This window comes from Platichthys flesus, chromosome 1 (assembly GCF_949316205.1).
Source record: "Platichthys flesus chromosome 1, fPlaFle2.1, whole genome shotgun sequence".
NCBI classification, from domain to species: domain Eukaryota; kingdom Metazoa; phylum Chordata; class Actinopteri; order Pleuronectiformes; family Pleuronectidae; genus Platichthys; species Platichthys flesus.
In genome coordinates this window covers 18,486,821-18,507,984 of record NC_084945.1, presented here as the reverse complement: position 1 = coordinate 18,507,984, position 21,164 = coordinate 18,486,821, and the positions used below count along the sequence as shown (strand labels likewise).

The 21,164-nt window shown below is 41.0% G+C and overlaps 1 protein-coding gene across 1 annotated transcript in view; it reads right to left on the bottom strand.

Annotated features, from left to right (window-relative positions):
- The window catches only part of LOC133957623 (MAM domain-containing glycosylphosphatidylinositol anchor protein 1-like), a 64,631-nt gene that overhangs the window by 14,431 nt on the left and 29,036 nt on the right, over positions 1 to 21,164 (bottom strand). Inside the window, exons 9-13 of the mRNA XM_062392995.1 lie at positions 12,575 to 12,755; positions 12,439 to 12,462; positions 10,579 to 10,731; positions 10,282 to 10,443; positions 4,986 to 5,116 (exon numbers count right to left, since the gene is read on the bottom strand). Of these exons, the coding sequence (XP_062248979.1) occupies positions 4,986 to 5,116; positions 10,282 to 10,443; positions 10,579 to 10,731; positions 12,439 to 12,462; positions 12,575 to 12,755 (651 nt within the window). The remainder of the gene's footprint in view (positions 1 to 4,985; positions 5,117 to 10,281; positions 10,444 to 10,578; positions 10,732 to 12,438; positions 12,463 to 12,574; positions 12,756 to 21,164) is intronic.

Genomic DNA, 21,164 nt, shown 5'->3' with positions numbered 1-21,164 from the left:
TATAAGTGAAGCATGCAATTGATTGATTGATAAAAAGATATATTAAATGTTTTTTCTCTGTCAGTTTCGTAACACTCCCAAAACGGTGATTAATTGAGAAAGATGCGCGAAACAAATGGCGGACAAACTGTTCGGAGCCACGATCAAACCACTGACTGAAGTGATGGAGTGGGCAAACACTCCATGCACACACACGTGAGAAAGACCGTACGCCAACCTTCAGTTGCCAAGGAGACAACCTCTCTCTCTCTCTCTTGTGTGCCTTCTCTCACGTTTATCCAACCTGCCGCCTCCCCTACCTTTGCCCAAGTCACGATACAAATGGGGGATGAATATTTAAGATGCATTAAGTGCTTTATTGATGATATCAACACACACTCATCTCATTCCCTCTCGTGCACACGCCCGAATCCCATGTCTCTGAAATACTGCCTGTGTTGCTCAAGCACAAACGTACACGGTTCAGACGGACGTCTTTTTCTTCCTGACAGTTTAATTTCCATTTAACACCAGCAGGTTCTAGTGTCTGGACCAATTAAGCCAGCTGCTTTAACGCAGCACTGACACAGTGTGCATGAACAGTGCACTCTGTGTTGTGTGCTTGTAGTGTATGTGCATGCATTTTGATTTGTCATCAGTGTATGCATATGTCTGAGTTGGCATTATCCATTTCTGGCTCAGAGAGATGCCGTCTTCAGATCTTTGGGGGCGTATTTATATTCCATCCATTTGGGTCTAAACTGTATTTTACCTTTTCCCTGACCCTGGTGGGTGGCACGGTGGTTCAGTGGTTTGCACCGTTGCCTGTGTGTTTCCACAGTGAAGTGGCAACCCTCCATAGAAATCTGTAACTCCTATCCATAAAATATCCATAAGTGGTTCTGTTTATTTGAGAGCTTATCGCTACTCATTACTCATTAATATCAGTATATGTGCATATCTTGAATTATAATTTGTCCATTAAAACAGTGATTAAGTTGAACACTAGGTAAATACATTAACAGAATCAGTAGCTGAAGACCAGGAGGTCAAGCCCCTGGTTTATAAAACTTGTATGGGAAGTGATCGAGCCTGCCACAGTCCAAAGAGATGCAGATTGGAGTTCGGTTAAATGCAGACTTTAAATGGACACACTAAACACACAGGATGAGTGGTACAGATAATGGATGGATGAACTGACCCTGGCTCTCATCCAGTCACACTTATACCATCAGAAACACAAACTGAAACAATTGAGTTTCTGTTGGATGTAAATGAATACATTAACACACCTGATGAACAAGATACATTCCACCTGATTGAATCCTGTAATTTGTTTTCATTTGAATAGTTTCAGTATGACATGCTTTTTTATTATGGAGTCTATGCCAACACTTTATTTTAAATTGAGGTGACCTGTTAGTTTCCTGTGTAACGAGGTGTAATGAACTAATAACGGAAGGTGACTGGATGAGAGAAGACATTTGTACAACCAAATAAGACCAAGTCCTCACTGATAAGATCACAGGGGAGCCCTCAAACCTACAGCGTGCCAACTGTTTCAGGCTTCATTCCCTCTTTAATGCTGAAAGAAACATGGTGTTGCAGAGGAATAGTTAATGAAGAGCAAATGCTGCCCCCAGCCAAGGCCTTCAGCCCGCATTCATCATGGATTCAATTTCCCCCATGCACGTACAAAGAGTATCTAGAATCATTACAACACAACTAGCAGGCATCCCCTGCTCATAAATAAGCCTGTTAATTGACCTGTCATAGCTAATTGCTGCAGGGAATTGGATACTGGAATATGTGTGTGTGTGTGTTTAAAAAGCAGTTTGTCTGCATGTGCGTGTGGGACTGCATCTAACACAGTGTTTATACATGTGATTTCAGATGATGCAGACAGAAAGATACATGGAGAGGTATCGCATGCACTGCCTGAACTGTCTTTCCGGAGCGTGTTGATTTTAGAGGCAGCAGTCATTAGCTTTGAGACAGGAGCGTGTGAGATAGACCAGGGCCTGAATCGACCTGACCGGCCCGTCGGTCCCAGCTCTGGGCCACAGAGAACGATAAGCGGAGATAAGGAGAAAAAAAAGAAAGAGAATGAGATCGAGAAACTCACACAGGAGGTTTGAGGCATGCAAAACAAAAACATCATCTTTTTTTTGCCCTCTCCCTCTGCTGTGTTGCGAGTTTACCGAGGTACACACACACACACACGCAAATAGACACACAGTGAGTGAGAAGTGCTTGGGAAATGAGTGAGAGCGAGAAGAAGCATTGTGTTGAGTTAGAAAGGAGGACTGAGTCATCTAGTTTACTCGACCACCTCCCAGCAGGGAGGAGCTGACTGCAAGCGAAGCTGGGAAAGAGCCGATGGGACCTCGAGGATGCATCAACAGCCAGAGCTCAAAAACAGGACGCCGTCCTCTGTTGTGTCTCCCAAACAGTTTTCCCTCCACTATTGACCGAGTGTGTATACAGTAAACTTTAAACTTATAACTTGTGGTGAACTTCAACAAGGGGGAAATGTTGTGCAGCTCAAACTAGGGAAGGCTGCACCCTTTGAGCTTCATTTCAGTTTGGTCAGAGTTTTAGATATGAGAAAAAGCTCCGTGGACAGGCTGGGAATTGACCCTGGTGTCAGCTTCAAATGCTCTAATTGTCCACTTATATTTTTATGGTACATTAGGTCCAATTTTGCACCTGTGTTTTTAGACTATTTTAAAAAACAGCATAATTCAACTCCCAAAATGTCATTCATGAATCTTACCTACCCATTCTTCTCTGTCATCATTCCATCACATCTGTGCTACATATGGATGTATTAACATGCCAATCTTATGTCCAGTCACATTTTACTTGAAGGTTTTGGAAACAGTGTTTAGTGTAGATTATCTGACTAAAGTACCCAATTATTGTCAAACTCATATCTTCACTAAGGCCCAACAATCCTCTTAAATCCACTCAAGCGGCACTAAATTGCAGACACTTGAGATGTCAATTTCAAAATACGTAGATTGTCGAAATACTTGAATTATTCCCTGGGAAAACGGTGGACCCACAGAACATCCTCATATGTTCCGTGGTGATCCCTCCAGTCCTTTTTGTGTAATCATGTTTACATTACATTACATGTCATTTAGCTGACGCTTTTATCCAAAGCGACTTACATTTTTAGAACACTCATCATTTTTATGAGGGGCCATCTAGGGGTTCAGTATCTTGCCAAGGACACTTAGGCATGCAGATGGGATAGAGTGGGATTCGAACCGGCAACCTTCTTGTTGCAGAGCACCCGCTCTATCCCCTAGGCCACGCTCTCCCACGTTTACAAATAAACAAACCAACCCACAAACAAATGAATGGGGTGAAAACATTACCTCCTTGGTGGAGAAAACCACTTGATTCCTGGGGTTGATACTAATCCAGTGTAATAAGTCAGTACATCTTGAACTACTTGTGTATTCATGTTTCATTCTGAGGTCAGTGCGTACATATACACTGTATGTTTGCCGTCTGCCTTTTTCCAATCTGTGTGAAACCTTGTTCTCAGCCCTGACATCAGCACATTCTTGATGAAGCGAGTAATCCTCTGGTTACCGTGTGGATCGGCTCCGTGCTGACATTCAGCACAAAGTGACCTGAATGTTCACTCCCAGGCTCCTCATTCATCTGCACCTCCCCACGGTGCTGAAATGTCAAAACCGCTGTACACACGTCATTTCATAAAGGAAGCATTGACCTCTGTCACTCATCCAGAAGCTCTGGGTTAATTCATATTTCTTTTATTTTTCATTGCATTCATTGGTGCTATTTCTTCGCACACATTTGTGGGGCTTTGTAAATAATCATATGAAACTATATTGATTCCAGCAGGCAGGCACTATGATTAGTTGCAGTAAATGGTCTGTATTTATATAGATCTTTAGTCTTGCTGACCACTCAAACCTCTTCTCAGGCAGTTTTTCCATTTACTCATTCACACACTCATTCCTTCAGTGCATGAATGCGCAGAACGTTCTCCATCACTAATCACTCCCACACTGCCAGCATAGCCTTCAGGGGATATTTGGTGATCTTGCCCAAGGACACTTCGGCAGCCACACAGTTGCAGCGGCCCAGGTGCTGCCAGGGACACTAACATAGAGCTTGAGTTGTAGGTTCTGTGTTGCTAAAAACCTTATTTTTTTTAAAAAGGACACCAAGATATTTTCCCTTCCACTAAGGAAGAGAAAAATATTTAAAAAATTACGTTTAATCTGACAACACTGGATATGAGTTGGCACTGATTCTAGGAGCGTGAATCTTAATACAATGACATCCCCTGGTTCTTTGGAGCTTTAAATGCCACTGTGGTGGATCCTCTATGAAAAGTTCATGACATCCCAAGCATAATTTCAATCCCAATTCTTTGGAAAATTTAATTTATTCCTGATAACCACCAGAGAATAAAATGCTCCCTGTTCTTCTATATTTGCCGAAGTGGAGACCTTCCTAATGGAGAAAGATGTAGTAGAAAGGAAATGGCTGCAGGAGAACAAATGTCTAAGAGGTGAAAGAGATGACAGGAATAAAGTGAACATAAAAGCATATGATTCTTTTCATCTCTTCAAGCAAATCAATGCAAAGACAACGTGGTGAATATTTTCTTTAAAAAACCAAGTGGATTAGCGCTCCATGTGTTTGGCTCGCGCAGATGATCGGGATGTATATTTTGATCCAAAGATTTCCCTGAATGCTACATTTTGACTTCCTACTACTAATGCCAGCTACTCAGGTCCAGAGAATGTCCAGAGTTAGCCTTTGAGACTTGAAGAACACAAGCTATTGTCCAAATGGAAATATAACTTTTGGCTTAGACAAGGGCCTGGGTGGAGCATGAGGGAGGTAGGACATGATGCACAAAGTTTTCTGTGTTTGTTTGAAGATGGCGGATGACGCTACCGGCTAATTTGTAACACAACCTCTCCTCTTGTCTATTGTTCACACACAACACTTACCTGGAAGGGTCCACTGGGGCTGATGTCAAAGTACGCTTTCTGCCAGTCAGGGCCTTGATGGCCCGACTTGGTCCAAATCACAGTGTCCACAGAGGCAATGCTTCTCACTCTCAGGAGAACATTCAGAGTACCTGTGAAAAATATGCACACACACACACACATGCAGCTTATTAAAGACTGTCACTTAGCAAAAAATGTGATATGGTTATGGTGCGAACAGAGCTTATCATCACAGTTAAAGAAGAAAACATTTAAACCCAGTAACCTTGCAAAATATCTTCCAGCAACTGTCAAAGAGGAGCTTGAATACACACACACACACACACACACACACACATACAAGCACAAATACACACACGGTCCAGTCGTTACTGTAACTGATGATGATAATGATCACTATAATGTGTAAATGTTTAATGATCACAATAAGATACAGGTAATCATAGTTCCACTAATTGTAGACACATTTCATTAATTTAAGGAAGTTAATTGATTCTAATCATCACCTTCACCCCAGTGGGGGGAAACTGCAAAACGTTGCTATCACTGTCACTAGCATGAAGTTCCCCAACATCACCAAATATCTATCTAGTGATAAAATAATATAAAGCGAGATAAGTCTAAATGACAGGATGAAACATTCACCAGTGTTTTAAATTACTTTTCTACAGACAAATTTTTATGTATGAGAATTAGAAACAAATGCACTGGGTACTGTGTGCTACAGAGATGCTCCAGGATCAGATACTAAATGTGAGTGAAGGTTAAATGTGTTTAGCCTCTGGGCGGAGCTGTGATGTGTCCGGTGAATGATTTAATTTTACAATGATTATAGCTATGGAGCAAAACGACAGCAGCAAGGAGGAGGCAGGAGAGGCAGTCACAGAGACATGATGGTGTAGAGTTAATGGAGAGGTTTACGGAGGAGATGTGGTGATTAAATCACTTGTGAAATACTTTGTTTCCTTCAAAACACAGGATTCACTCACTGCCATATGATGCTTTAAATAAAAAAAAACATCTGTATCTACTGTGGAAACAAAGAAAAGTGTCCCAGACACCGGAAACCAGGCGAGAGAACGACAACAATGGAGCCAAGTGATCCAAATACTCCCCCTCTCCTTCTCTCCCTCAGTCTCTCTCTCTCTCTGTCGGGTCTGTAAGGTGTGAGAGTAACATTCGTCTTCTTAACGATTCCCGGCCAGCTCCTAATTGGAACATTAACCAACCACTAGTTTTTAAGCAAATATGCAGGCAGGGGGTCACTGTACCTCTGTTATATGTTTATTACGTGTGTGTGTGGATGGGTGTACCACAGGAGTTTGCATGTGGCGTATGTATGCACATTATTTGGGGATGCAGGTGATAGGCCCTGGTGTAAGCCACAAACATTCTCCAACTGTTATCCAATCATATATTTTATATAGCACATCGGGCCGCACAGTGAACCTGACTGTATTATCTAACTGTCTAACGGCTTCCTTTTGAACAGACATATACAGTTTGGCACAGAGCTTTTCAAACTCTTAGCGAGAAAGTGAATATCCATGTTTTCCTGAAATGGTCATCTACAGCTTGGATCATGTTCTGTTAAAGATATTATAGCAGATATATTAGCCACATTAAATAATCCCCTGTTCAGCACACTGTATTTAAAAGGACAATAGCAGCACTATTGTTTAATGAAAATAAACGTTGGCTAATACTCTATCTATCTCTGACCCTCATTGTCTCCCTGCTCATCAACCATTCTCTCTCTTTCCCTCTCTCTCTATTGCATCTTTACCATCAACACACACACACCTGACAGGAGAGGAAGAGGACTCTGATAAGCAGTCTATTGATTGTACTGAGGTCAAGCAAAGTGTGTTGGTGAGAGTGTCAGAGAGGCCGAGGAGAAAGCACAGCTCCATCAGGGCTACTTGCACAATCACGAGTGGGGAAGACGACAGTGGTTCAAAGCCGCACACACACAGATACGTGCACCTTCACTTGAAATCAAATGAGTTCCTCTGTTTCTCCTTAGACAATAAGAGGCTGACCCACTGGTTCTCTCGTCCCTCTGTCCGTCATCTCCCTGTAAATAGGGTTCATGTCCTTCGCGTGTCTCTGTCACTAAGGTTTGCCTCAGAGTCAAAGCTTTGCTCTTCTGTGCCCACAAGAAATGCAATTACAGTCTGTGATCCGGCATCTGCGACCAAAAAACAACAAGCCAAAGCGTGTTATTCAGAATTCTGAGCAAATAACCAATTCAGGAGCATGAGAAAGGAGGACAAATCTAGGCTTAGCTAAATCCTTTTTTAATCAAACCTTTCTAGACAACAAGCCGATCATGATGTTGACTTCAAAATGAGGATCCAAACCTAAAAAGCTAAAGGTACAAAGCAGAAGAGTAGAGAGAGAGAGATAAGTAGCATCTATAAAGAAGTGTGTGTCATAGGACGGGAGGATATGGCCAAACATTATATTTAGACACAAATTTTCATATTGGTCGATATCTACTGTATATTTATCATGATAAATGTTGCATTATTATTTATAAGTTTAAGTGATTTTTAAGCAATGTATTGTTGAATACTGGGCTTTGTTATATTACAATTGAAGAAAATGTAATCGCTATAATAATTGATATTGTTTTATGGTCCGGTAACTCGGCTAACTTTTCACAAAGACACCGTTCTTCATACACAGCTTATAGGCCTTATATTTCGGTTCTTAGTTAATAAGTGTTATCCACAACAACCTCGAACTCTGATTTGTCTTCCAAAGCTGTGAAATGAAAATAAACCAGTGAGTCCAAGTAAGCCTGCCAGTGGAAAGCTTTAGACCTGAGCCAGTCCAATGCCAAACAAAACTAATTAAGTGTTGTTTGTAATTGCTGCCAGCAAACCCCAAAAAGAAGAGTTCTTTATTTGCATTGCCGGCCTATTACAAACCTAAAATTCCAAAGTAGTCAGGGGGCTTTGCGCTTTCTCTCCTTATTGAACTCCCTGAAAAGATACTTTTACTTACTTTATAGCGACATAACCTTGTGATTACAAACAACTAACATACATTTTATGTGGGCCAGAGAAGTGCAGTGGTATTTCTATAAATTGCCAAATGTCAAAGTGCCTATAAATGCTTCCAACACTTAACAGTACTTCAGCATAAAGCACTATCTCTTGCATCCTTGCAAGTACCTGGGAGCATCACCAGGGTGACGGACTCCCCTGCTTCTCCCGGCTCCAGTTTTTTTTTTAACCTCACATCTATGCGTTGTCATACTCAGCTTACTCTTCCGTTTACTCAGCTCTTCCATTTATCCAACCACCCTATTTTCCCTCCCTCACTCCCTCCATAAACCCTCTCTCCTTTTCTGCAGCCCACCGTGCCCCCGTCACTCGTCCCGTCTCAACTTTTCTCTCAACTGATCCACTCTGTCTTTTCATCATTTAGCCTCTTTTTCGCCATCAAGACTCAAACTGTGTCTCCCTGGCAGGAGTGAGGGCTTCGCCAGGTAAGGCAATTACAATCACAACAGATTGGAGCAGACTGTCAGAACTACATGTTGTGGAAGTCGGGGGTGGCCTTGCAGCAGTGCTGGGCGTCACTGCAGATTGTGCTAATCGTACGCTGTGCGGCTAGAGGTAGCAATGTCTTGTCTCTTTGATTTGCTGTGAAACATCCAAGAGACCTTCGTAAAAACTGCACAAAGAAAATGCTCATGTTGTTATATCATTAACAGCTTAGTTTTGTGATATAATATGAGCAGGAATGGGCAGTACAATACGACTGAAGATGATAACAATCAAGACTGTAATGTTCTCATTTTAAGACTAAAGTCATTTTTTCACCTCCATGAGGCAACGAGTAAAATAAATCACAGCAGAGAACTTGTCTAATATTTGTTCAGGTTGAAAAAGGTATGTCCACCACCTCTTAACCGCTAGTGTCCCTGATTTAGATTATTACATTTTTTTTATTGTTGTATCATGTGGAAAATTGAATATCAAGATTTTGTATGGTGGGTTGGTAAGAGCCGGAGGATGAGGCGATCAATCAAGCTAAATGTGGATCTCAGTTCAACATCCATTGCTTTGACTGGTTTCCAAATGTGTACAAATTGTTTAACAAAATATTGTAACATAAGTGATAGATATTTAACTCGTTGGTAGGATTTCATACAGATCGGTTATTTTTCACTCCTGTCAGTGCTGTTACTGTGGGGAGGATGTGACTGTAGTAAATAAGTGAGAAAAGAAAACTAGTAGTAAACTTTTAAAACCTCTGATCTCATGTCTTTCTGTGGTTTATAGGTTACTGTATAGAATCCTAACAAGTACAGACACACACACACACACACACACACACACACACACACACACTGTGGCCTTCCATAACATAAAACATCCTAAGGGGGGTTACGAAATTAGACACTTTAACACTGTGTCTATTATTGAGTTTGTGAGTGTGTTAATCTGTTTGCAAACTTTTCTCTATGTGCTGGTGAAAATCCACCGTGTGTATGTGTGTCTTTTTGAAGGTAAATAGGACTGAACAAAATGTCCTCACTTTCCCCAAATGTCCAAACTCAATAAGGACACATTTTTGAACTGGTCTCCACAGAGATAGAAGTACAAGTACACCCACATGGGCAAGTACGTATTTGAATGCATGTGTGTGTACAGGAGTGTGTGTGCAGGTGTGTGTATGCAGGTGTGTGTGTGCAGGTGGGTAGGCTACAAGATGTATGCATTCTAGCTGTGTGACAGACCATATTATGACGAACAGCTCCCCCAAATGACTGATTGTGTCTTGCCACGACCATAAATCACACACCCACTGCCCCCTTCAACCACCTCCAAACACACACACACACACACACACACACACACACACACACACACACTCACACTGAGGCACAAGCAGAAACATATGAACAAAACTTTTTTTTACACCACCTCCCCACCAGTTCCCTAACCCCTCTCTCTCTCTCTCTCTCTCTCTCTCTCTCTCTCTCTCTCTCTCTCTCTCTCTCTCTCTCTCTCTCTCTCTCTCTCTCTCTCTCTCTCTCTCTCTCTCTCTCTCTCACACACACACTGCTGCTGCTGCGTTGTGTTTGACAAGCTCTCTACAAGTGAGGGTCAAGCACAGAGTTCAGATTTTGACAGAAGCCCAGTAATATTAAAACCCCAGCAGTACAGTGTGTCAGTATATTCTCTTCTGTACATCCATGTGTGCAATTCTGTTTCCATGCATGATTTAATGTGGTAGAGGTTTGTGCGTGTGAGCGTTTGTGTACTCGTGTACTCACCAATGTGTTTGCCCTTCATGTGGTAGTAGTAGGAGACGCAGTATGGAACTCGGCCGGAGCCCTTGGGACCCCTGACTGAGGACACATTAAAAAGTGGCGACAGCAGACGAGCTTTGTCTCCTTGAACACGTGGCCATGACGCCTCGATGAACATGTAGTATCCTAAAACCGACAGAACAACACTGTTGTCCAGAGTCTCAGATGCAACACAACGCTGAAGTGAAATCAGATTCAGATTTATCCGTTCGTCCTCAACAATCTAACTATTCACATTGTGCAGAGAAAAGGATTCCTCACCCTCCTTGGTCCCGCTGCGGTCGGTCTCGGGGCCAGTGTTGGCAGATCGCTTGGGATTCTGTGTCAGGTGATTTTGTCTCGTCCAATCAAAGATGTCGCTCCGGTCTTGAGAGAAACCACAGATTCGCTCATCTTCGAAAGCACACACGTTGTCTGCAATGTGTGTGTTTTTGTGTGTGTAGAAAAAGAACAATAAGAGAAAACACAAGTAATCACTGACAAGTCAAGCAGAGAAACTACAGGTGACATAACCTACAGTTCCACTTCTCCCTGGATAATGAATGGCAACGTTGCAACTGCAGACAAACCTTTCAAATTAGATCAGACAGCCTGGCAGTTATTAACAAAGTAACAATCGCAGTGTTGAAAGCAGAGTATTTCATGTTAAAAAGAAGAAAAAATTAAATATATAACGAATAACAACATAACATATAACACCATTGTCAAAAAGTGCTCAGGTAATTCATGATAAGTCCTACAACTAATGATAATATTTAAATTTAAAAAAGCCAGCTTAATAATCAATCAAAAAGAGGCAATTCATGGTTTGTATAGGAAAAACATTTTTCCTTAGTTGCCTAATAATTACAGAACTAAATAACTGCTTGAACGAGTTAACACAAAGACTTGTTTGTACAGTTTCGGAAGAAAGAACGTGTAGATGTTGTGCATCCAATTCATTTAGATGCACAGGCCTTTTCCCATCGGACTGCCTCAGCTGGCTGATTTAGAATATGCTGCACAACTAATTTCTGGGGATTCCAGAAGACACACACACACACACACAAACACAAAAAGCACGTTTTAATAAGAGATTCTAGTTTTGTCTCATGACTTAGTCTGGCTTAACAAGAGACATGTTGTTAGGTCCCCTCTCTGTGGAGTTGTCACTTTCATTAGTCCATCTGCAGGGCCCTACTATAATCAGAGACTCACTGAGAAATGTAAATTAAAGCAAGCCAGTATAACAATAAAGATCTAAAACCATCCAGGCTTCAGTGAAAGCTTCCCCGTAAAATACTCACACACACACACACACACACACACACACACACACACAGAGTCCGCGGCCAATGCATATGGCTCTTGCTCCCCCTGAGGATGGCTTGTGTGCGCTTCTTTGTTTCAGGGAGCTAATCTATTGCTATTCACACCCTGCTCCACTACATGCGTTCCTTTCAATTTGCACTGTTGTTCCCGCAGTCTGTTCCAATCTGCTGTTGTTTTAATTGCCTCACCCTGGCTGAGCCAACTGCCACTCCTGCCAGAAAAATGCTGCTGTGTCTCTTAATGAAGAAAATAGACAAGTTGCAATTGACTGAGACAGAGAGGGATGGGGAGAGTGGGGGGGGGGGGGGGGGGAACAGGAAGGGGGGCAGGGGTTAGTTTGAGAGGGCTGGATGCAGCTGATGGAGACAACAGGGAGACACGCATCCAGGGCGAGATTCCACATAGATGTAATACAGATTCATCCAGAGAGTTTCAAGCTGTTAGTCCATGTAGGATATCTTCAGATCTTTTTACCAATAACGCTCTATAACACCTCTCATATGCTCCAATCACAGCCACTTATTCCATGACATTCAAAATGTCATAGACCTGCTTCAAACATTTGCTTGCTTTCTCACATCCCACTCTTTCTGCACTCTTCTCCCTAGCAACCAGTTTTAAAAAAGGCTCAGAATGGGTCACGGCCAACTTTTGTCTCGACAAACTTGTGCTGACATCGCTCGCAGCGTACAAGCTAAATTAGCTTTCATCAAACTTCACCATGCCTCCCCATCAGCCTGACATCAATCAGGTAACAACAACACGCTGAGGGCTGTGAAATGTGGAGGAGCAGGGGGATTTAAGTCTCACCTGAGGGCCTCGGGTAGGTGTAGGCTGCAAGACAATTAAATTCATGTCGATTACCACTCAGATATAAACAATCCATCAAGTTATACTGACTGTGTCAAATAAGATGCTTGATGAAATGGTTTTAAATTCCTCTTACGTTCTGAATACTGGATGATTCGACTGATGTAGTCCCCAGTGCTGTAGGTGGTGATGGGGGCCAGGCGGACCTCGTAGGACAGTGGGATTTTCAGGTCTGCTATGGTGTGGGATATCAGCACACCCCTCTCCGGCTCCTTACCCTTGAGGTCTATCTGCTTCGACAGCAGGCTCTGCTTGTTCTAGATTGGTACAAGACAAGAAATGCAAATTAGCAAGGCAAGAAATGTATTAAGGTGTGTATCTGCAAAATAAACATCACACTCTAATTGACACCCTGCAGTTCTATGCCCCCACCAACCAGTGACGTTTTAATATAATTTTTTCCAGACTCCAGATATGAGATCAGCATGATCTTTGACCATACACCAATGAAATCTACTCAGTTCATCTTTTGTCCAATTGACAATTGAGGAATTCCCTCAGGGGAGACTTGAGATATATTTTAAAGGCCACAGCATCCTTTGCTTTTTAATACCCAAATCTTATCAGACATTTTTGGCAAATTTCAAAGAATTCTCTAGAAGCATTCTTAAGTTCACTCTGCAAAAATGTCTTTCTGAGGTCACAGCGGACTTGACCTTTGACCACTGAAATCCAAAATGGGTTCATTCTTGAATCCAACTGAATGTCTGAACCGAATGTAAAGAAACACATTCGCAAGAATGAGACGGACAGACTGACAAACCACCCGGAAAGTAGTTGTCACTGACGCAGAGACATAAACAGTTCTCATCATACCATCCTCACTCCATCTGTACAACTTTTGTTATGTTATTTATATTCCTATAGTTGAATACAATCAGCTATTTTAGATTGACAAGGAAACAAAGGCAAATTCAGGGTAAAAGATCTGCTCATATATTTCCAGGCAAAAAAACGGTCTGCTCAGACCTGATTATATCAGGTCGTAAATGTTCCACTGATATTTGCTTTGTGTTGTAGGAGTAATAACCATTTATCTTCCTGCAGCCTCTTAATCACTGTGTCATTAGGTTGTTTTACTTTTCCATATCTGTGCAAGTGTCCACACATTTCCATTTATGGTAAATGAAATTAGATGTGGGAATGCAGCCAGTTCTGGGCATAAAGCCAACCAATACACCTTAGGGCCTGGATTGGGTTGAACATATCTTTAGTTAAAATATATATATATATTTGATCCAAAACAAAGTAAACCTAATTTTTCAAGGAAATAATTTACGACAGCAATTTCATTTTTAAAGGAGCGAGAGGCCACATTAGTCTCAATATATAAGTGGTCTTAATACAAATGCCAACACATTTTTCCTCCTCTTCACCCTACTTGTGATAAATCATTGAATAACCTACTTTTCCCTAAGTTTTGATTTGTATTTACAGTCAATATTCCAACATTTATGATCAACGTTCCGACATATTACATCATTATCTATTTTTTAAGAGATAAAAGCAATTTTTGTCAAAGTACTTTTAGCCCCTTTTCCACTGGTCAAAAACCAACCAACAGAAATCTGGCTTGTTTCTGCAATGGGAATAAACAGAATCGGCTTTTACTCTAGGGTCAAATGACTCTGCAGTAGAGCCAGGTTTTTATCGGCTCTGATCGGCAGTGGAAGAAACATGACACCCGGGTGAACCCACTAATTTGGCAAGACAGCGAGAAGAGAGAGCGCCTCAGTTTCCGTGAAGCTCATGACGTCGAACATGACTCACCAGGATATCAAATAAAGGCAAACTCCTCCACTGGTGATGGGAAAGGAGTATAGTTTCTTCTAGAGGGTTTACCCACATTTACAGTTTTTACCAAAGGTATTATTGCTCACCCACGGATATAAATACACACACAATACAGGGTGATTTTGCAGCTCCTTCAAATCTACACACCTGCATCTTGTGAAATTGTTCATCTTTATTATTGTCCTCCGTCATTGTCCTCACTCAAATTATATTTCATTAATGTCTTTGATTTAAGGAGCGTATAGATTCTCTACATTTTTTTCACCTTTAATCAAACATGATGTAATATTTCTTATAAACTAATAACGAATGTTCCGATGAGTTGGATCTCTTACTCAATATTTTGAAAGAAACAGATCTACCCACAAATTTCCACAAACATTCTGAAATAAATTGAGTTTGCTATGAAATATGAGAGTAAAAAATAAAAGACAGTTATGATGTTAATCCAGTTCAATTGTTGTCTCCTCTGTCTTTTTTCTTTTTCGCACCGCTCTTAATAGAGCTATTGCTGTGTTATTCCACCCACGGAGAGAAGGATCCATTAGCTGTGTTTCTGCCTCTGCTCCCAGCTACTTAAAGACCTGACAGTGAGCTCAATCTAATGCATTAGGTCAGCCACTTCACCGTAACACCTTAGTACACCCACAGCATGCCATTATAAGGTTATGCACGCAGCAGATGTGTGTGTGTGTGTGTGTGTGTGTGTGTGAACACACACATCTGCTTGATGTATAATGTCTGTGTGATGAGCAGTGTGTGTATATGTGGATGAGTGTTTGATAGATGTCTCCGGTACAGAGCCATTACCTGGTGAGTAAATCAGGTATAAAAGCACATAATATCCATGTAGACCGATCCTCACCACTTTAGAACAATATAAAGGATTTACTGGACATGGCTTCATTTGTTGACTGATTTATTAAAATGACTATACAAGATATTCAAATTAAATGCTGATCCATTACAAACGTTGCTGTAAAATCTCATCTCACACTGTACGAGTAGATAATCGGAGTTGTTAATCATACGCTGTTATCACTATACACTTATTTCTCAGTTTTTCTTAAATAAGCTACACTTTCTTCTTCTAATCAACTCGTGATTATGCTTTGTGTCAGAAATTCAATCAAAATCGGTCTCAAATCGCACAGTGTTGTTGGTAAAGATGCTTCCCTATACTTCACTGAAAATTGCACCAGTACAAGCGGGTGTGACATCGCTTCACTGAGACATGCTCTTCCTCCTCTCACCTGACACATGATGTTCAGATTCGATGTCTCCTCACTACTACAAATTTTAACCGGTTGAGATGGTCGTTTCTATTGACAGAGCTCTGGTGACTTCTGCCCAGGCTGCCAACAAAATTTGGTGTAACTCCATTTATTGTGCCAGTACCACACGGCCGCCACAGCCCGAATCCCTGCAAGTTAGTGCTCGGCAACATGGCTGGACTCCAATCCTTCTTTCCCCGTGAGGCCCCATGCCACTAATGACTGTTCAATCTCCTTTCCTCAGTGCCATGTCTGGCTGTTTCTGTTTCAGTCGCTCCCTCCAACTTTTCACCCTGTCATGAGACTACATAATGTTTTACTATGAATAAATTCCCCTCCCACAGAACAATGTCCTCTCCTCTAATTCACCTTCCCTTAAACTATAAGAATGAACTGTTCAGTTATGGTGGAGAGATTTAGAACGTTTAGGTTTATTTACCAAAGCACTCACGACACGTTCTCATTAGCAGCATCCTTACACACTGCCTGAAATAATTGGAAGGATATCAGAAACAGAAGAAAAAAAATAACCAGAATGTAGAAGCACAGTGTTGTAGAACAGGACACGGCCTCTTTTAATGAAAGGGCAGCAAAGTGACCTTTAGGTTTAAGAGACCATCAAATCAAAGTAAGGTCACAGGTTTGGATTTCTCAAACAACAGCTTGTTTTGTTTAAGTTTTCACAGGTAAATCCTGCAACATTATACCTGCTTACTTCTTCTAAGATTTCTGGTAAAAGTGTAGAATTATATAACGGATTGTCTGAAAAACAGTTCAGAAACAACTGATTGAAATAACATCCCCGCAGGTCACTATGGACATATTGTAATAGGTCAAATATAACTACATAAGTAACGAGTAATAGTGATATTTATTTAATATATACATATATTATCCAACAGTTGAAGAAGTGCAACATTGTAGATGGAATCCATTAAAACAAGTCTAAATCAACAAATATAATGGTCTAAATCTAACAGTACAGACTTTTAGAAAAAAGTTATTTGTGTAAATTACCTTATCAACTGATTTTTAAAACCACCATTTAATGCAGTAAACTGTCCCCTGTGACAATTTCAGTACATTATTAGATTGTTATTACAAATAAGTTTTGCTATATAGACAGTCAGCTCACTTTGTCCATCACATACAGATGGGGCCCCTACCAAGGGTCACTGGGATACATTTAAGGGGTAATGTGATATTAATAATTGTTTTCTTAAAGATCCAGTGTGCAATCATTTAAATTGTACGAATCATTGTTTTCTTTACCCTAGAATGGGCTCTTTGTATTTAACAACATCATATATAAGTCGGGAGCGTGTCCTTTCTACGGAGGCAGCCATGTTTTTTACAGTAGCAGGACAAACTGAACAGCTTTTGATTTTTCATGATGACTAAAGCTACCAAAGTTTCTCTATAATGTTTGGAAGGGGAGGATGAGGTGAGTGTTCAACTGCAACGTGAAACTTCACCACTAGATGACACTAAATTCTTCGCACTGAACCTTTAATTTAAACTCGTAATCTCGTACTCGTGTTATAATATCTGTGCCAAGTAACACTGATTTACATAACTGTAAAGTAAAAGTAACTTGACTTTCTACTCAAATACAGTTTGTGAGTAGCTACTTTTCACTACTGGGTCGATCTCATCACAAACACATCATTTATTAATTTAATATCATTCATGTATTTTTTAACAGAAGCTGGAAATATATATCAGTTTGTATCTGAAGGTCTGACTCATGCTTTCATTGATTGTGCATTTGAATGTATCTGCAGTGATTGTATGTGCAAAGATTTGCTCAGTTACCAACGTAACTAACTGTATGCATTATCACACACCGTAATAATTTACATGGCAGCAGTTACATAGTCAAATGCATTGGGCCCTTTTAACACCCATTTAAGCTCATCTGCATCCATATAAACATTTACACATTGCTCATATAGCACACGCATAATTATGTAGAATGTAGCTGGAGAGAAAAACCCAGCTCATGTAATATGCATACAGTGTGTGTCCGCAGGGAGAGACGAGTTCATAATGCTGAGGAGTCAGAACTCACAAAGTAGGTGGAATGTGCTTTCTTCATGAGTGGACACACTGACACACACACGCATGTTTGGTCTACAAAGTGTGTGGGAGACGATGACAGCAAAGAAATGAGGTTGACTAAATGCAAGTTCACGCACACATATTCACACACACAAACACACACATACACAATACCCTGGACCTATTGGATCAATGAGGTGTTGGGGTGTGACTCAGAGGAATTCAGCTGCTGGTACTGCAGGTAAAAGTTTGTCTCTCTACCTCAGCTTCTCTCTGCTTCCCTCACTATAGGTCAGTGAATATAATATGTGTGTGTGTGCGTGCGACCGTTTGTGTGCATGTGTGCGTGCGTGTGTGATATATACAGGGAGAGAGGGAAGGGGAGAGTGAGGAAGATAAATAGCATGTTAAGGGAGGACCAACAGAAGGAGACAGTGAAATTGACAGGCGTGAGTGACGGACGTATTTGAAAAGGCTGGGCGCTGGTAGTTGATGGGCCGATATAGAAGTCCATCCACCTCTCTTTGACATGTGTGCATGTGTGTGTGTGTGTGTGTGTGTGTGTGTGTGTGTGTGTGTGTGTGCTTGTAACGACCAGTTTGAATATAAAATCTTGTGGAGTGAGGACATTTTAGTTGTTTGTGTTTATATATATGGGGGAAGACTTGGCATTATGTTTGAGCTCATAAACAGATTTAGGTTATAGCTTTGGGTTTGGCATTTAGTTGAGATGTTTGAAATAAGGGAAAGGGTCTCCGGATCGCATTATGTCAATGAGTGTCCTCACAAAGATGCAAGTTTGTATGTGTGAGTGTTTATCCTCGGGACAAGTTTCAGATGATAGACCAGTTAACTGGGGACAGCTTGTCCTGTGGGGACAAAAAAAGTGTCCCCAAAGAAAACAGTGTTTGTATCTTTGATTTGCCAATTAAAAGCCAACAAAAAAAATGTGTTAAAGAGGGTGAGAAAAGGGGAGAGGCCATGAGAGATAAAAACAAGGACGTGTGTGAGTGTGTGTGAGAGAGAGAGAGAGAGAGAGAGAGAGAGAGAGAGAGAGAGAGAGAGAGAGAGAGAGAGAGAGAGAGAGGGAGAGAGAGGGAGGGAGATTTGGATTGACAGCTTGAGAGGAGGATCTTCAAACATTACAGAGTGTGAGGTTAATTTTTCTATTATCCTCTATTAATGGATCTTATTCATGATTGACCCGGCAGCTCACTGATGTTCTTTGTGTGTATGTGAACATCATCTGCATGTGGATGTGTGCAGTATGTGTGTGTGTGTGTGTGTGCACGCATGAGTATCATTGCCGTCCCCTCTTTGAGGCCTGGTGTGTATCTGCATAGTTGGTGTTGGTTATGTACATAAATTATTCATATATTTGATTTAATGTACAACTATAATTCATCATGAATATTTTTAATTTCTCATATATATGATAATGGGGATGTGTGTTTGCAGGGGGTGTGTTTGCGTAGCCGTGTGTGACTGTGTCTCAGTGGAGACAAACCTGAGTGTGTAGCTATGATCTGAAGCCAGGTCAGGTGCTGGCTGCACAACTTCAGTGAGACACACGCACAACTTCACAGCTGCAGGCAGAAGACAGCACAATGTATAGATGAGGAGGAAAGACTGAGCAATGGGAGGATGAAGGTGTGAAGAGAGAGAGAAAAGAAAAGTGACAGGGCAGCTGTGGCTCAGGAGTTATAGAGTATCATCCACTAATCAGAAGGTTGGAGAATAAAGATGTGAGGGATTTAAAAGAACATGTACTGTTCGCTTGCTACTTCATTCTTTATTTTAGGTCTCTGTCATTATTTGTTTTTGAACTGCAGCGTATTGCCAAGTTTCAGACGTTGTATGTTTCATTACAGGTTTGTTAAATTCATATTTTCTGTAAAATTCTGTATTTTTGAAATTAAGTATGAATGATTTAATTATCTCCTCTTAACCCATAAAAACCAGATGCGATACATATGCATGTATATACCTTATAGACTGGGTGCCACCACTGGCTGCTGACCATTTAGAATGGGATGAGACATTCTTCATGATTCCCTGAAATACTTGCAAAAAAAGCAAACTGCATTATGGGAAATGTAGTTTGTAAATTTGTTGATGCTCTACAAAAGAGGATGAATAGTAGCGTTTCAGACAATGGCTGACAAGCCAAGCAAGCAATTTTCAAGCTGATTACAGCAGAGTTTCATCGATGATAACAATGATGAATATAAAAATGAAGGATATTCAGACCCATGATGTTCCTGACGAAATGTCAGACTGAACGAGACATTCTGATTAGTAGGAAGAAGAAGATTGGGATGTCAGAGAGTTCCATAGTTGTTGTTCTTTATGTTCAAGGTTTAGGGAATTGGCAAAGATTTACAATGAAAGAAAAATCTTTAAGATATCATCTTCTGTTCCTTTTTATCTCACCATCTGCTTCAGAGGTTAAAAGATTTTGTTAACGTTAGGAATTCTGTAAGCTCCTTCTTATTTTCAAAATGACCATAAGGCTGGATAAATCTGTTCCTCTTATTCCAAACATGGAAGCAATATCATGTTTTAATTTTCTCACACAAATCACAGTCTACTCATTAAATAAATGTGGCAGAGGAAATTGTGGTGTGAGGAAAAATGGGTGTAAGGAGGGCTTGATGAAACCTGGAGGGCCTGTCAACTCCTTCAATTCCTACACAGAGAGACATCCTGCACGGAGGATGAAACTAAATTAAGACGTGTAAACAGGAATTTCACAGCCTGGCAATGAGTGATGGAGCAAAGTGTTTAGTCTGACACATCCACACACACACACACACACACTCACACACACACACATACGAATGGACAAACACTATAAATGCAGGTAAAAATAAATACATGTATCTATACATTTATGACACAAAGCTTCACAAACGGAATATAAAACAAAGACACTTGCACAACTCTAAAGAATAGAACAAATGGTAGGACATACTGTCTGTGCTCAGACCTAAAGTACAGAGCACTGCTCCACATGAACTGATCCGAGTCCTCTTGTATTCCCCAGTGTGCCTGCGCGCCCCAACCCCCACCCCCACCCCCTCGAGAACTCCACATCATTTTGCATGTGCTAAAAAGATAGAGTGTCAAGGTGTTAAGAGGGTGAGCTGGAGAAAGTGTTGCAGAAATAGATGGGTTGTGAAATTGAGATGGAATTACATTTGAATGTTCCCGTACTCCATTTAATAGTCGAGAGGACCTGTGAGATTTGCTGTTTTCCTTTCATTTGCATCTTATTTCTCTCGTTTGCACCGTTTTCCTTACTTTCACTCTCTCACTCTCACTCTCACCTCCAGCCTTTCATTTCTTCTCTTTTCGGTCACTGTCTAACTCACACGTAAGAGCATGCAGGTAAAACTCCTTGAAATTAAATTAAAGTTAAACGTCCTAACTTGCCACCTAATGCAACTCACTATTTTAACACTGTCAGCATAACAACTTGCAGCAAAAATGTATCGGTGCTTTTTCAGCCGCCACGCTTCAACTAACGTTAAATGC